The 16,539-nt window shown below is 36.4% G+C and overlaps 1 protein-coding gene across 2 annotated transcripts in view; it reads right to left on the bottom strand.

Annotated features, from left to right (window-relative positions):
• Positions 1-16,539, bottom strand: part of ZDHHC17 (zinc finger DHHC-type palmitoyltransferase 17) — a 74,884-nt gene that overhangs the window by 18,410 nt on the left and 39,935 nt on the right. For both annotated transcript variants that reach the window (XM_064449921.1, XM_064449928.1), the window contains exons 6-10: positions 15,632-15,696; positions 14,098-14,260; positions 9,414-9,539; positions 8,011-8,153; positions 5,513-5,613 (exon numbers count right to left, since the gene is read on the bottom strand). In XM_064449921.1, coding sequence (XP_064305991.1) covers positions 5,513-5,613; positions 8,011-8,153; positions 9,414-9,539; positions 14,098-14,260; positions 15,632-15,696 — 598 coding nt within the window. The remainder of the gene's footprint in view (positions 1-5,512; positions 5,614-8,010; positions 8,154-9,413; positions 9,540-14,097; positions 14,261-15,631; positions 15,697-16,539) is intronic.

Raw genomic sequence — 16,539 nt, 5'->3', positions numbered from 1 at the left:
CTGCCAAGTTAAGTCAAAATCTTAAATCATGTACCTTATATAGTAGAATGTTAGTATAAACTCACTAAACGCTAATTAATCTTTCCTTTAACAAGCTTCTTCCAGCAAGTTTATAAGAGGGGGAAAAAAACCCACCAGCTATACTATAAACTAAACACTCACAGTTCTTTTGATATATTACAGATTAAAAGCTCTGACTTTAATATCTATACATTCTAATTTCTTCCTGTTTTTCTTCTAAAATTACCTTTTGCAAAGAATAAGCTGGTTCAACTTCTTTGTATAGCTAGAGAGAGATTACATTTTCTTTAGAATACTAAAAGTATCGCTGGGTTTTTTTGCCACAACAGTGAAAACTGTTTTTTCATTAAAAATGCCTTAATGAGACATCTGTTACAAACAATAAAGGTACAACTGAAAAAATTATGACCTATTCTAATTATTATATGTCATGATTAGACTGTTAAAGAAGATAGAGGGAAGGCAATTTATTTTCTATCCAGTAGAAGGGTTTTTATAACCTTGAAGTTTTGGAATTGTTTTTTTTTTACTGACTAAAATTTGGACAGCCTGTGTAATAAAGAAGCTGCCCATGGATCCAAGCCACATGTGTAGAAATTCAGTATGCAGAATTTTTCTGAACTTACCCTTCCCTCATTTTACTCTATAAGATACAGAGAGTGCATAAAAGACTCCTCGCAGAGTCTAAGTTTTGCCTTTCCTTTTATCATGGTGTCAGATGAGTGCAATGCTGACAGTGTAAATGGTGACAGGTAAGGTACTTCTGTGCTGAGGATGGGAGGTGTGGGGAGATTACATGAGAAAGCAGAGTGAAGTATAGATTAGTAGTAACTATGTAAATGGAAAAAGACAGAGTCATCAGTATTTTTCATTAGTACCTTCAAAATCCCATTTCTCATAAGTTTTAAGCAAAACTGGGAAGAAGGGATGAAAATCAACCAGACTTTGAAGGAGAAAGGAAAGTTAGAATTGTCTTCTCCAAGATGCTTATGGCATCTGATGTAGATAAGCAACTCCAACTGTGTGGGATTCATCTCAGCTACCTTAAATCACTCAGTATGCCTTCACACACAATAGAAAGGAAAAAGCTACACCCAGTCTACCTTCAGTATCAAGATATTTAAATTAAGTTAGAGAAGCAGTGCCCCAGAAGTGGCTATTTTTATCCACTGGCTATAAAGAGAGCTTAAACAACTAACTTAGATATGGATGCCCACACTAGAGATATCAACTGTTACGTCGAACTCTCTCCTCTGAATTTACTTCCAAAGAGATTTTAGCAACTTTGAGCAACTCCTAAAACTTTCCATACACAAGAAACCCTTGTAGGTTTGCATTAGTGACAGAATAGGGAACTGGTTCTCTGGAGTGAGTGCTAGAGTCCTAACATCCTAATTTACAACTACGCAAGGAAAAAAACATTACCATATAATTATGGGCTGCAAAATGCATGATATAGTGGCATTCACCTTCTGCCCTGTCACCAATTTGCTGTCTTTTATGAAGTTTTTCCCAGTTTTCATTGTGAGACAGAAAGCAGAAACACCCATGAAACACTCCCTACTTTTAGTCTTAATCAATGTCTTTTAATTATTAGAACAAGTACAACAGGCTGAAAATTATCTAAGTATTTAGATACAGGAACAGAAGCTCTGGACACTTGGGCCTGGGGTTTGGATTTTTTTGGTCTGTAGTTCCTCTAGAAACATGGCTGCTGGCTTCTTTCTGCATGCAAGGCTTTTTTGCTGTTTTCCTGAAGCTAATTTTGGTAACATGAATGCTTTTTTCTGTTTTAACTGCTTAACTGTACCAATTGGCTTGTTACAGTTTTTAAAACACTATGCTAACGTAGCAGCTTTGTGAAAGCATGAAAATAATGAATTCTCTTACACCTGGTGTTTAAAATGATCCCTAATTGAAAAAGCGTGCAGCGTTTGTTTTCTTTCAACTAAACTCCATCGATACATGAAGTATATTTGAAATAAGATGATCAATACAGTATTAGTCAATGATAAATTATTTTAAAAATTATAAATTGGCTTATATCATCTCATTATCTCAGCATAGCAAGTAGTATGCTATACCAAAAAATCTTCATTAATGAAGACTGTGCATTCCCATGTGCACCAAATAGAAGTGGTAGAACCAAAAAAAAATACTGTGAGTATTTTGGGTTGCAGCAAACCCTGACATCTTAGAAAAACATAGCAGTATAACAGCCTTTTGACAGAACAGGCACTATTTGTTCAGCTGGAACTGAAAAGACTGTGTGAACAACTGAGATATGAACTCAGTACATGGGCCCTGAACTTTTACAGGACACAAGAGAACATTCTACCTATAAATGTTTATGGAAAAGAATGAAATGCGAAATTCTAGTCTCATGGTATTAAAAGTGTTCTTTTAACCCCCCCTTTCCCCCCCCTTTAAAAACAAAACTAAAATATAGTGATTTAGTATGTAGGATTTTTGAGGGTATTTCTCCCCTACTCTGCAAACAGTAGATGATTAGCATCATTAACAGAGCAAGACATAACTATCCTTTGTTATGGGCAAAATACAGTTAAAGGGAAGCAGCAAAACAGCAGCAAAAAGCAGGGAGGCACAGGACCATAGACTCATATATCCATAAATACACAGATCATAACTTCCTCATTCCCAGCAAGAGTAGGATTTCTATTTTAACAAATATACCAGACTCAGAAGCTGCTGAGAAAAATCCAATAAAATGGAAACATTACAAAAACTTAGTACACTAGATTCATCTAAACTGTTTGAATTTACTTTTAGGATTGGTCTTTTAGAAGACACATCATTAAGCCTTAGAATTTATAAACTTATTTTAATGTGACCACCCTGAAATTCAAGAAAAGGCACTGCTAAACTTTGGTTTTGTTTGTTCTCTATGATGCATTATTTCGACTGCCCTTTTCTGTCTCATTAGGATAAGATGAGATGATCTTCCAGACACTTTCAACATATCTACAAGAAAAGAAAAATCTTACCAAACACATGAATATTAAAGTAACATTTGCAGCAATTAAGACCTTTGCATTATTTATAATATAAAGACAATTTGTGATAGCTGTTTAAGGTTAGAAATTTTTCTCCTGAGCAAAAGATGGTCAAAATTTGTGAAAACTACCAGGACAGGTTTTATCACTTGAAAATTATAAAGTAGTACACTGGTCTGCTGTAAGTAATCATATAAAGCTGTAAAAATACAAGAATCCTTCCTCCAACCACAGTGCTGTGCCTCACGCTATAAAAATACGAGCAGGCATGCAATTTCTTTTTTCCAATAAAGCTACAGGGCAATTTTCCAGAAGAAGAGTGAAGTTGGAATCTTATTACAAAGGCTTCCAATTAAAAATCGCCAATTAAAGGAAGATGCCCTCAAGCACCACGTCTCTAAAACTGCTTGTCAGAGAACTGTGTCAGCTCTAATGAAAGCAATTAGTAACTGACATTTTTAGACTTCCGTGTACAAAAAAGACTGTTGCAGAAGTTTTGAGGCACCTACCTTAAATTACAGAAGCAGTACGGTATTTTATTGACATTCTGAAGTCAGACTTCATTAGGGTAATTAATTGTCTATGGTTACTACTTCTAGTGGACAATGAACATTATTCTGTGACAAAAAACCCCGCAAACATCAAGTTACAATAATCAGAGCGGCTAACAGAAATAAAAATCTAAGCGAGTTGGTACAAATATGAAGAAAACATGAACTTCAGGATAAAAATCTCACAACTTGCCAGCCTTACGGGGCAGCTTTCTACATCAAGATAGAGGCCATCATCAAGTTGTTTTGGCTGTGCATCCATTTTAATAAGGTCAAGGACTTTGATTTAAAGTCACACACATTCTTAGACAGGGCTCAAGCTGATGTTAGGTTAGCATAAGAAAGCATTTCACAGTAGCTCAATATTTGCAACCCAAAACATGTAGTAGTATTAGAAAACCTGAGTTCCTTAAGAAAACCTACAAGGTACGGAGAGCTGAGATTCAGAACTGAGATGGTGTAGTTGTTATAACTACCTCAGAAACTTGTATTTTACTATTTGCCAAAATTAAGGTTTTCTTACCAAAAAGAACAGGAAAGGAACTTCAGTCTAGAGGCATGACATATTTAGACAGTTCTACTCCATTCCATAAAAACTGAAAAAGTATACCTCCATTTTTAACTACTGCTTTTAAAAATGTTTTTCATATTCATCTTGTACTCGCTTTCCTCATTCTGCAGTTACTAGTAAATTTAATTGAGTAAAACCACAGAAAATCAGGCCAGACGGAAAGGCTGGTAGTAGGACCAGCATTTCTAAATTACTATTTTAAGACATACTCAAGCTAATATTGATAGAATTCTATTCTTTTGTTTGTTTGTTTGTTTTCTTAACAGCTACTGGATTTTCATTTTTAGGTTTTATAGCAGTGAAACAGCAGCCATCTCCAGTCACATGGACTGCTATTATTCACCGGAGCACCTCTGCAAACACTGTCAGTGTAGAAGCCAAAGGCAGCATGGAAGCAGAGTCTCCTCTCTGTTCTCAGCCCAAAAATGTGAGGCTCATTTAGCTACGGTTGAAGAACATATTAACAAGATGATAAAAGGGGTACATTGCCACTCTCCTATTTAATGGTAATTCCTTTGAGGATGAAAAGAAAACCAGTTTCTAGAAAAGTCAAGCCAATATCCATCACAAATATTAAGTTCACTTCAACTATTTACAACCATAAGAACTGTATTAAATGTTTAATGAAACATTAAATCTCTGTTTTGTTTTCTTGGTTATTGTAATTACAAAACCCAAGAAAGCTGTTTAAAAATTGGAATCTGTTTTCCAAAGGTGGATAACTGACATTCTTCAGTGAATTCTGAATCAATTTCTACCCCTGTGAGTACAAAAAGTTCATATTTACTCAGGCAGTCAGTCAAAAACATAAATGATGGGCATGTGCCGAATCACTATATCTAGTGCTGTTAATATATACATCTTCAAAGACTGAAAATACAGGTAACATACAGGTTTGTATGAAACAAAATTTGCAAAATCTTTAATTCCATTAATTTAATTAAGTTGATTCCACTAGAATTGATATGTACCATGAAATTACCTACTGCTTTTCAGAAAAGCAGTGTCTAAAAATGCAGTCAATTACACCTCGTCACCTCACAGCCAGAGCATATTTTAGAGAGTTGCTTACATTTTCCCCACTTAAGAAATTGGTAAAGCACAGGAAATTTTGCAGACTACTGGTAAGCCATTCTTGAGGAAAATCTTTCACTTCCTGAAGAAAAGCAAAAGTGTGCACATTTTTAAAGCAATAAAATAATTACCATCAATATAGAAAGCAATGTTTAATGGAGATAGCCAATTTAAAATTTTAATTAGTTTACTTACTCTTACGTGTAGGATGTATCTGGGTATTGCCTCATACTACTAACATGAAAAAAATATTACTTATTACTGCACACAAAAAAGGATATCATTCCAAAACCAGAAGAACCACGTCATGTACATCCAGAATTTTGTTGCCAAGTATATTCCAAGAGGCAGTGCACTGTGCATGGAGTGATCAAAGAATGACCTGTAAAGTAGGAGCAATTTCACATGGTAAGTTTTGACTTTAAAAATGTAAATCTTGAACTAGTGCTTCTGAAAGCCACTTCCCATTAAAATATGTACTATATGGGATACTGCAAAATACACCATAAAAACATGTTCCTCACTTTTACCTAATGAGAAATTCCCATTTTCAACCTGTCCAAATTAAGGGTCATGACTGAAAGTTATTTAATTAAAATTTATACATTTCCTTTTGGAGCGAATGTCAAGAACTGGACAAGAATGGTAGAATGAGTAAAAACTCATGCTAAAACTACACTGTGAAAGCCGTTAGAAACCTGTGAGATTTCTAGCCTACAGGGATAGTGGTTGCAGACTACATTTACTTATGAGATTTCAGTGCTAAAGATATTTTTGAAACACATACTATGAAAACTACATGTTACAATTACTTCAGTAAGAAAAGAGCTGAAGAGACCTTAGTGTTACCAACCTACATACTTGAAATATTTCAGATTCTTGATTCTTTTGCTTCTGTTACAGTCACCAACAGAAAGTCAGAAAAAACCCCAGATTAATTAATTTCCCATATCAATAGATTTGCCAAGTTCTAAGATAGAAGGCTGCTACTTTAATTAAAACAAAAAAAATTAAGCCATCACAATTATTTTTCCCTTCTTATACACTTGTATTTTAAAGACTATTCTGAATAAAGTTGAATATAACTGAGACAAACTAGGTGCATGACTAGGTTACTCCATATTCAAGAAAAAATTGCTAAACATATCATAAGTCACACTCTAAACTGCTAAACTCCTTGAAATGAAACTTCTTCCATCATCTGCCTAAACATCCTTACACGGATGCATTTTGCTTTTTGTCCTGGTTGTCATCAGGGCTGTCACAGACAAATGTGTGCACTGAGGAGTTTCCATTTCGCTCCTTTACTCCCTTGCATAACTGTCTCTTCTCTAATGGAAGTTGCTTAGGTCTTTTGAGAAAATCCTATAAGGAAGATGAGCTAAGATGGAGAGTAATAAGTGAATATACATTTGGACACACAGTAGTTACCCAGCAGTAATCTTTCAGTGATTTCTGTGCATTTATTTTGTGTGTGAAAGGAGTAGGAAGTAAAACGCAGCTAAGCAGGTTACCTAGAATTCAACAGGGAAAGGAAATACTACTAAAAAAGCAAAAATTGCATTCAAACCTGGGCTTTGTGAAAAACACTTCAAAAAGTACTTATACTAAACATTAAGCAAAGGATAAGAGAAAGTAATAATGTTAATGCTGAATACGTCGGGCAGGTCAAAAATATAAAACTTGACGAAACACACATCTTCAGGAACTTGAAGACATTTTCTCCTTGCTTCCTGCAGGAGGTCTGGCTGCAGATTTGCATTGCCAAATAAATTATTTGTGGGAGGAGGTGAGCAAATTGCACAGCCTCAGAGATGACAAAAAGACTGAACAGATCATCTCCAAGATCCTGCAGAGGCAAAAACTTGATGACCCCCCACCTCCCTCCTGGTCTACTAAATTCACTAAAATTCTATGAACTTGATTTAAGGAACAGATATATTTTCTTCTCCTCTTTAAACAGAAAGGAAGGAGAATCAAGTGGTTCTAATAAATACGACATTCAATGCCAGAAAAGCAGAAAGCTCCTAAGTATGAAGATGTAGTAAGTTCTTCTATACGTGCCACACACGGCCGTGAAAACCAAAGGATAGATGAAGTAGTCTACAGATCCTGAAAATCTCTTGGAGCGTGCCTGCATGTGTAGGTGTGTGCACGTGTATATGTAGGTGCATTTACAGATATTTAAACTAACCACAAACACAACTAAAATTCCTTATGATCAGGTAACAAATTAAAAACATCATTAGAAAGCAGCCTTTTTCTTTAGTCACCCCTTTCCATAACAACATAAGCTACAAAATCTGACCGACTTAATTTCTCCCTATAAATCTCTTTAGATGACTTTGGGTCATCTAAAATTCTGCAAAAGTAGGTTTTAATAGCATACTTGCACACATTTTTTTTCTATTCCTTTCTAGTAACTCTCCCCTTGACTACTTTCTGCAAAATTCATGCTGATAACTCTGTAGACAGACATTCAGCACCCTCCTCTGGATAATGACTGAATTTCTGTTCTGCTGTTAGCTTCTATTAGCTGAGTGGTATTCATCCAAAGTAATTCCATGGCTATTTGCAAGACAGCAGAGCATTACAAGAGCTAAAGTCGCACAAGATCTTTCCCAGAAATAGTAATTGAAAAAATTCCAACAAAAAATTAATGTTGCATGTCAAAAAACCCACAAAAACCAGGAATTTAAGATTATTTATCCAATAAAGATGCCAGCAAAACACTTCTTGTGTGCACACCAAACAGACAGTGTCCTGGTAAAACACTTACTTTGAAAGAAACTGCACCATAGCCCAAACGCCACCATACATCAGCCCTTTAATGAGCCAAGAATCAATGTCTAGGTCTGCTATAAACCCAACCAGCCAAATAACTAGGAAAGGAGTTCCCAGCATCACCTTCTGACGGAATTCCTATATAGAAACAAATATCAGTAAGTAACTCTATTTTCAGGAACAGATTGTATAATAATAGTCTATAATAAATAGGACAGTCACAAAAATTTAAATACATTTTCAGGAAGCTTGACATAGCGGGAGGAATCTTTATAATTTTTTTCCTCATTTCCTATATTTACATATCTCCAATGAATGTGCAAGAAAAAAATCTGCCTAAAATTTTATAGCAAGTAATTTTATTTATTTCTTTATTTTAGAAGAACTGTCTTCTAGAGACTTTGCTGTTAATCCAGAATAAAGGCAACAGTAGCTCTTCTTTAAGAATCTGTCAAAGTGTATAAACTAGTACACAGCACATGCTAATATCAGTGAAGTTTAAAGACTGCAGTTACATAAGTAATAGATAAAGTCATACTGAAGCTGCTAGTAAGAAAAGCAGGACCCCTTTTTGTCTTACACTGTGTGGGTACAATTCCTGATGAAGGCACTGAACTCCTTCCAGGTATTCAAAGCACACTCACAATGCACATGTACACACAATGCAAGGCACAAATCACTTGAAGTCAATAATCACAGGGTTAAAGCACAGGCTGTAGCCAGTACTTTAATCAACAAGATGCAATGTATCTTTAAATCAAGAAGTTGTAACAAATCAGTGATAGCAATACTTAATATCCAGCACAATACTCTACCTGGTAAGAAAATATTAACTCTGTGTAAGTTATCACACTATAGACAGGTAAACAGTTCTTCATGCTAGAGCAATGTGTTACCCTTTATACCCTCATTTCTTGCCTCCTCCTATCTGCAGTATTAATTAATACCCTGAGAAGAAAAAGGCCTCCACATTAGATGTTCATCTATTACGTTATACAGCCAAGACTGACTGCTTCTTTCATTCAACACGAAACACTACATAACTAGAGAGGAGATCAGAGTTCAGGATATTTAAAATGCTTCTTTCTTTAGATACTTGAGAGTCAGCTTTGTGAAAGTCTTGCCTATCCCCAACAACCACTTGGTGCTTTCCTAACATTTAGTTAGCACAAAAACTAAAGGTAACTGTGTGGAGGCTTAGGTTTTTCTTTCCTCCTGCCTTGAATAAGGCTTTTTTTTTTCCTTTTGCAATTACTTTTGTAATAACAAAAAGATGTTTCCTAAAACTGAAATGTGCAGAAACCACAGTACTGAACTGCTTACCTTAAACAAACCCACATACCCCCAAACCACCAGCACCAGTAATATTGATTTACATAAGTGTTATATGTTTCTTACCTTATCAGCTTTTAGTTTTCTTAGAAAGGATGGACTGTCATATCCCTTTGCCTGTCTCGCTTCCTGTAGGTGATTGATCATCCAAACGTTTTTCCTCTGTTTTGCTAGATCAAGTGGTGATTCTCCCTGCCAGGAGCATACAAGTGGAAAATATCCAATTTAAAAATAAAATGCATTCAGAGGACTTTTGAAACAGAAGATTGGCAGGTAAAAATAATACATTTTAAATAGTTTAAGCTACATTCTGGCATACTTTTTGCTCTGCAGCTTACTTGACACCAAACATCATTCATTCCTTCTGGTCTTTTTCACTCTCATAACTATACATGCGTAGACAAGTAGAACATTAAACATGATCCTGACAATACTTATGTCCTGACATAGCCATAATTGTTGCCTTTGGCATAACACATCTATATTTCACTGTCCTACACACAGTCTACTAGTCTGTAAATGAGAGACTGTGCTTCTCTCTCAGCTATTGACAGGCAGCAGAAATCAAGCAAAGAATAAGAACTTGTGACCCACTGGATCATAGAAAATCTCCCAGTCTAAAGTCTCAGTTAATTCTTTGCCTTTTTGGCAGAGTGAAGTTGCTAATATCACGGAATGTTTCTATAAGGAATTTTTTCCACAAGCTTAATGTTCTTATATTCATCTCAGTTACTGAAATCCTAGGAAGAAAACGGGAAAGTATAAACTTATTGCTCATGTCCAACTTATTCCAAAACTCTGAGCTTTTATTCTTAGCTTGTGCTTCATGTACTTTGGGTGCTAAGCCAGCAACAGTCCATGCTTTCTCCCACCCTTCTTTCAGAGAGGACTGACAGACAAAGCAAAAGAGAGACACAGAGAGAGATACAGGGGCCAAAGGTGCCTACTAAACTGATTTGATTTTATTGCTTTTAAAACATTTAGGAAGAGAGCTAAACGAAAGTTATTGACTGGGTCTAAAATTATAGAGGAGGCAAGAGACAACCAATTGCAGGTACCTCCAGCTTCAGTTTTGCATTTGACTCTTCCTCTCTTCTACTGGAGTTAACTCCCCTCCTAAACAAACCATTCATGGAGGCTTGAAAAATGGCTGAATCCTCCATCGCTCGGCCCCCTCCTAAAAAAAAAGTGAGACAGGTACCAGAAACTGAAATTACCCAGTAAGGGCAATAATTACTATAGACAGAAGAGATTTCAAAGATTAAAAAGTACAGTTAGCTACCTATATCCCATAGAGAGACAATGGGAATTGAGTACTTAACTGTCATTTTTGCCTTTGAAATCTTGCTCCAAATCTCTAAAAGGAGAGTAAAATAGCACAGACTACAGATTATGAGGTGAAGCTTTTTGCTGCTTAACAGGATCTTGCACTCCTTCTGTGTGAGAAGTTTAACTAGCAAAATCAGTTAAAAAAGAATAACCTTTTGACTTGGCTTTGAAATTATTTAGCCAGATGCTTAAGAAACATATTAAGTTAACTCCATCCTCAACAGAAATGCCTGAAATCAAACTATGGTGCCTGCTTCATCACAAATTTAATAGCACCTTGAATTGCTAATATCTGGAAAACTCCAGAGATCCTGTTGTTCTAATATCACCTTATATATCCAGACTGTAAAGATTACCTGTGGACAAGCAATCCCCTCTGGGAGTTGATCTCCCAAGTAAATCCTGAAGTTGTCTTGGGGTCCAGCTGAGCATCCCTTCCACTAGAGGGCCATGAGACACCTAGGAACTGCCTAGATAAAAAGATTGAGGGAGCTTTAAAGAAGTCTTTGACTATGCTTCTCATCATCTGGCCATTTTAATGTTTTCCTTGTATTCACAGGGGTGGTGGATGACCGACTGGCTTAAAAAGCAAACAAAAAAAACCCAAAACAATATTGGGGAACATAATCTAGTAACGCACTTAGTTTGTCAGCAAGCAATAAGGCTTCAATAATATATATTTAAATTGTTTACTTTAAATGTAGACTTCCACAGATAAGCCTACAATTACACTGCATAATCAAGAAACTACTTCTAAAGTACATTCAGTGATTCATTAACAGATTTTTTTTTAAAAAAAATATCTAAATCTTCCTTAAACCATAAAAGCCCTTTTAGGCCTCTATCACTCTCTAGTAAAAAAGGAGCTTCTGCTTATATTTAAGTAAGATTTACAGGTTTCCCCTGACCCCAGTGATAAGCTGACTCCCTGTGAAATCCTGTCCTCATCTGCCCAATCTATCTACCAGTGTGGCAGACAATTTCCTTAACAAAAAATTCAACCAAACAAAAAAACCACTATATTTTGACTACTGAAAAGCACCTTCCAACTCCAACTGTAATCCAGTTCTCAAAAAGGAAGTATCTTACTACCAAAAGAAAAGTACTATTTTCTTGTACAGCATAATATAAAGAGGATGAATAACACAAACAGGACAAACCCACTACTGGTATCAAGCTTTACTCTAGAATAAGAGCGTTATTGTTCATATACCTCTTCCACTGTCATGCAAAGTAAAAAAAAACACCTTACTGAGATGACTGGTTCCAATCTGTTCCAAACCTAGGCGGCCAGCAACATGCGCCTTTCTAACAGACTGCCTAGAGCTGGTAACAACAGGGTCAAAGCTTGCACCTAACATTTCAGCCACTTCATAATTTGAAAAATGTGAACTGCTTTCAGCAAATGTATTTCTTTAACCTTAGCGGTCTTACCACCATTCTTGGTCAATTCCCTGGGCTATCTGAAAAAAAGGACTTCACTAGACAGTGCTGCAGGAATCTGGAAGTGACTGCATCAGAAAGGAGCCTTTCATGATTCCTTTTATTTCTGGGGAAATATGGGCCACACACTTAACCACCAGGTTTCGCCTCAAAGAAAGCATTTTTGCTGAAGAGTCAAAGGAGAAGCACAAAACTGAGTTTCTATATACCTATAAAAATCAACCAAATTCTTTTGTTTCCTATATGTTTTCTATCACCCAAATCAGCACCTGTTATAAAGCCACTGGCTGGATGGCAAAACTGCCACTGCTAGAATGATTCTGATCCTCTCTGAAGATCCTAGAAACCTGGGGAGGCATGCAAGGAACCTGAACTCCACTGCAGAAGGCAGGCAGTGGCTAATGAAACCAGGCATGTGTCTTCTGGCATGACTAGAAAGATATCATGATCCAGCAGGTTCAAAAACCTGTTTTTCTAGTGACTGCTGCTGTCTGTCAATAAAGGAGAAACCATGAACTACTTCAAGCTAGTAGATACATTTTCATTTGGCCAAAAACATACAAAGTTTTATTACAGATTTCATAAGAGTCCAGAAATGCAGGTGAGGTGATAACTTTAAAACTCTAATCACACTAATCAGTCTGCAAAGGGAAACAAGGTATGACACACTGATTTTTTTTCCACAAAAATTTTTACCATTTGGTGGCATAGAAAAGAAGCTTTTCAATGGTTTACAGAAAGTGAGACTAGAAGCATAATTCATCCACACAACTGACCTCACAGACCAGGAATAATTATTATATATTCACATCAGTACATGCAAGAGGCTAGCTGATTTGTTTTAAACACATGAGAAGCAATGTGATTTTTCTAATGAGTTCTCATTCATGCTCATTAGTATTTCTGGTGTTCTAAAGTGGATGTATGACCTGGAAAGCTACTAGCAAAATTTGGCTGCACCCTTAAAAAGACTGTTCCATGCTGTTCAAGAAAATGGATGTGTATATATGTATTTTTAGCATATTTCTATCACTCATGGCCAAGCAGAATAGGCCCATGCCATCTTCATCAGTAGGGAAAATGGTGAATGGTCAAAAAAAATGTAATTAAGTATTTAATATTTTATAAATGTAGATTTACAGCTGTATTTTCCAGTGTAACCACGCCATCTGTAACACTCATTAAGCAGAAAATACAAATATTTGAAGAGAAGTTAAGTAGAGAATTCTTTCTAAAACTGAATTCTTCTCTGACACCACAGAAGAAACAGCTTGGGTGGCGACGTGTATCTAATTCGATATACAGAACAGTCTGGAGGCAATGGACAAAAGCATGTTCAATAGGTGCATCTTCCACTGCTGGAGAAGCTCTTATAGACCCCAAGTCTACGGCATAAATTCTAACAGCTGCTTGGCGGGTGTAACATATGCTAGGGATGGGCTCTGTTAGTGCTGAATCTAGCTTCACCATTAAGAGGTTCTGGAGAGTAATCAGGCAACTTAAAGTTCTGATGCAAAAAAGAGCCCATTTTCTTATTTTACCCCAACTTCCTCCCTGCCACTTGGGAGACAGAGTAGGGCATTTGTCATCTCTTTAGAAGAGGACAGAGATGTCTCCCATATCACTCCAACAGACAGTCACCCCAGAGCTTCACTAGAAGACATTCAGTCAGATTTTCAATTTTGCATCCAAATGCATGGGTCTTCACACATGCAGTCTAATTGCACACCCCACTCCCATATATTTGCACATAACTGTTGGTAAATTATTTACCTGAGTACTTCTGAAGGTGCAGATTTAGTGGTTACACATCATTGTTAGGAAAAACTGATTCCCAAGTTAAACATTAGCAGCACGGCTTTTGCTCCATCTTCATGATCCCACCACACCCACAATAATGATATATTCTTGAGATTTATGATAGACTCTGTTGTTTCTGCTTCAAACCACTTACAATAAAAACAGTCCAAGTCTTTACCTTTATATTTTGAGCATCAACATTAGCTCCGGCTTCTAACAGAAGACTAATAACTGTAGTATTTCCTGCTAGCACAGCCCAGTGCAATGCTGTGTTTTTGTGATATTTGTCTCCAAGATTAACAGAAACATTAAATGTAAGTAGCAATCGGGTTGGATCCACACTAGAAAAGAAAATTCCTGTTAGACCTACAGAAGATGAACTCAAATACATACCAACTTATTGATAATGAGTTCAGTTTCTGTAAAAAACATTGATCAGGTACACTACGTAATTGCAGTGACATTTTTTGCTGATGATTATGAATGGCTCGAATTCCCTTCCCACCAAAGAGCAACCTTTTAAAGGAGCTCAGTAAGACAGCTTGTTATGGGATGTCATGAAACACATTTTTTATACAATTCTGCTTTTACATTTACCAAAACCTAATAGTATTGACAGATTTGTAAAAGCATGCACATGATTATATACTTGGCAGATAACAACCAAAGTTCAAAACATGTTATATTTCCACTTCACATTCCAAAAAATTAAAAGTAAAATACGATTATAATGTTGGTAATGGTAGGTATTTGTAAAACCTAACCTATGTTCCTCTCAACAATCAATGGAGATAAGCCCTTCTGAGCAGGAATCTAATTCAGACAAATTTGGTCTTTGGAGAAGTGTTATTTTACACAATTTTTTTTCCAATAAGCTCCACAGGAAGATTTAATTTATAAACTAAAAGTTCATATTAGTGAGTCCTTCTGCATAATATCCTCTTCCTTGAATAGGTCATTGTACTGGTTTTGGCTGGGATCAAGTTAATCATCTTCACAGTAGCTCCTATGGGGCTGTGTTTTGGATTTGTGACCAAAATGGTGTTGATAACACACCCATGTTCGAGCTATTGCTGAGCAATGCTTACGCAGAGTCAAGGCCTCTTCTGCTTCTCACCACCCCCACCCCAGTGAGTGGGCTGGGGGTGCACAAGAAGTTGGGAGGGGACACGGCTGGGACAGCTATCCCCGACTCACCAAAGGGATATTCCAACACCATATAATGTTGTGGTCAGCAATAAAAGCTGGGGGAAAGAAGGAGGAAGCCAGAATGTTTGGAGGGATGGTGTTTGTCTTCCCAAGTAACCGTGACATGTGATGACGCCTTGCTTTCCTGGAAATGGCTAAAATTTCGCCTGCCCAGGGGAAGTGGTAAATGAATTCCTTATTTTGCTTTGCTTGGGTGCGCAGCTTTTGCTATATCTATTAAACTGTCTTTTTCTCAACCCATGAGTTTTCTCACTTTTACCCTTCTGATTCTCCTCCCCATCCCACTGGGTGGCAGCGAGCGAACGGCTCCATGGGGCTGAGCTGCCTACTGGGGTTAACTCACAACAATCATAAACGAAGAAAGACAAAGTGGCAATTGTGGAAAGAATATTGACTAGTTAAACAAACAAATAAAAAACTTTCTGAAAAAAATCAAAACAAGTCACTACTATATGCCACTTAGTTAACATCAAGAGAAAGTCAAAACCACACTGAGATATTACCTATGTGTTCTGTAAGCTGCCCACATTAAAGGTGTCATCCCATTTTGATCCATCATATCTACATCCTAAAAAAGGAAAAGAAAAAAAATTGTTGAGATACATAAGCATGATCAAGATCCAGTAGAATCAAGGTTTGCAATGAGAAGCAATATCTTAAGATCAACCAACTGGAGAAAAACTGACAGGCTTTTAGTACGTAAAAAATAGTATTTAAAAAATTAAAACAGACACTAACACCAGCATTGCAAAAATATAACCATTCTGATCTATTCTGGAAAGTAAGGAACAGCAAAGCTGTATAGAACTAGTCATTTCTATCTTACTATTAATCTTCAACACAGAAGATACATATAGATGGTCTATTATTACACTCAAAAGCAAGAGAACACTAAACTAATGCACCAATATTTAATAAAATACTTGATAAATTAACATAAATACCATGGCCTGAATCCTACATTGTACTGAATGCTAGCTGCATCTATTTTTCCACTTGCAAAGCAATTTTCCTTAGTTCATTCTGTTCCAAAGGTATTTACACATCTGGATATCAAGTTAATGGCTGCCAGAAGATTTTTAAGTTTAAAAAAAAGCCATTAATAAAAAACAACCTATCCAGAAATAAAACCAATCTGTAATCAAGTGGTGGCTAAACTGATGGCTAGAAATAAAAAAACCGCTCCATTATTATATTTAACAGAACATAGCGACAGAATGGCAAAACAGCACCATCCAGACAATTCTCTTAGATCCATCTGAAAGGATCTAATACCTACAGTATTTTTCCCTGTTATAGGTCCCTGCCTCACTATCATGGAAGTTGGTAATTCCTAAATACACTGAGGTAGATCAGACTTTCAGACACATTTGGGCAAGTTTCACCATTAATAAAAATACTCTAAGCTAAC

The sequence above is a fragment of the Phalacrocorax carbo genome, chromosome 1 (assembly GCF_963921805.1).
Source record: "Phalacrocorax carbo chromosome 1, bPhaCar2.1, whole genome shotgun sequence".
In the NCBI taxonomy this organism is placed as follows: domain Eukaryota; kingdom Metazoa; phylum Chordata; class Aves; order Suliformes; family Phalacrocoracidae; genus Phalacrocorax; species Phalacrocorax carbo.
The sequence above is the reverse complement of the archived record's forward strand: the minus strand, read 5'-3'. Positions and strand labels throughout refer to the sequence as shown.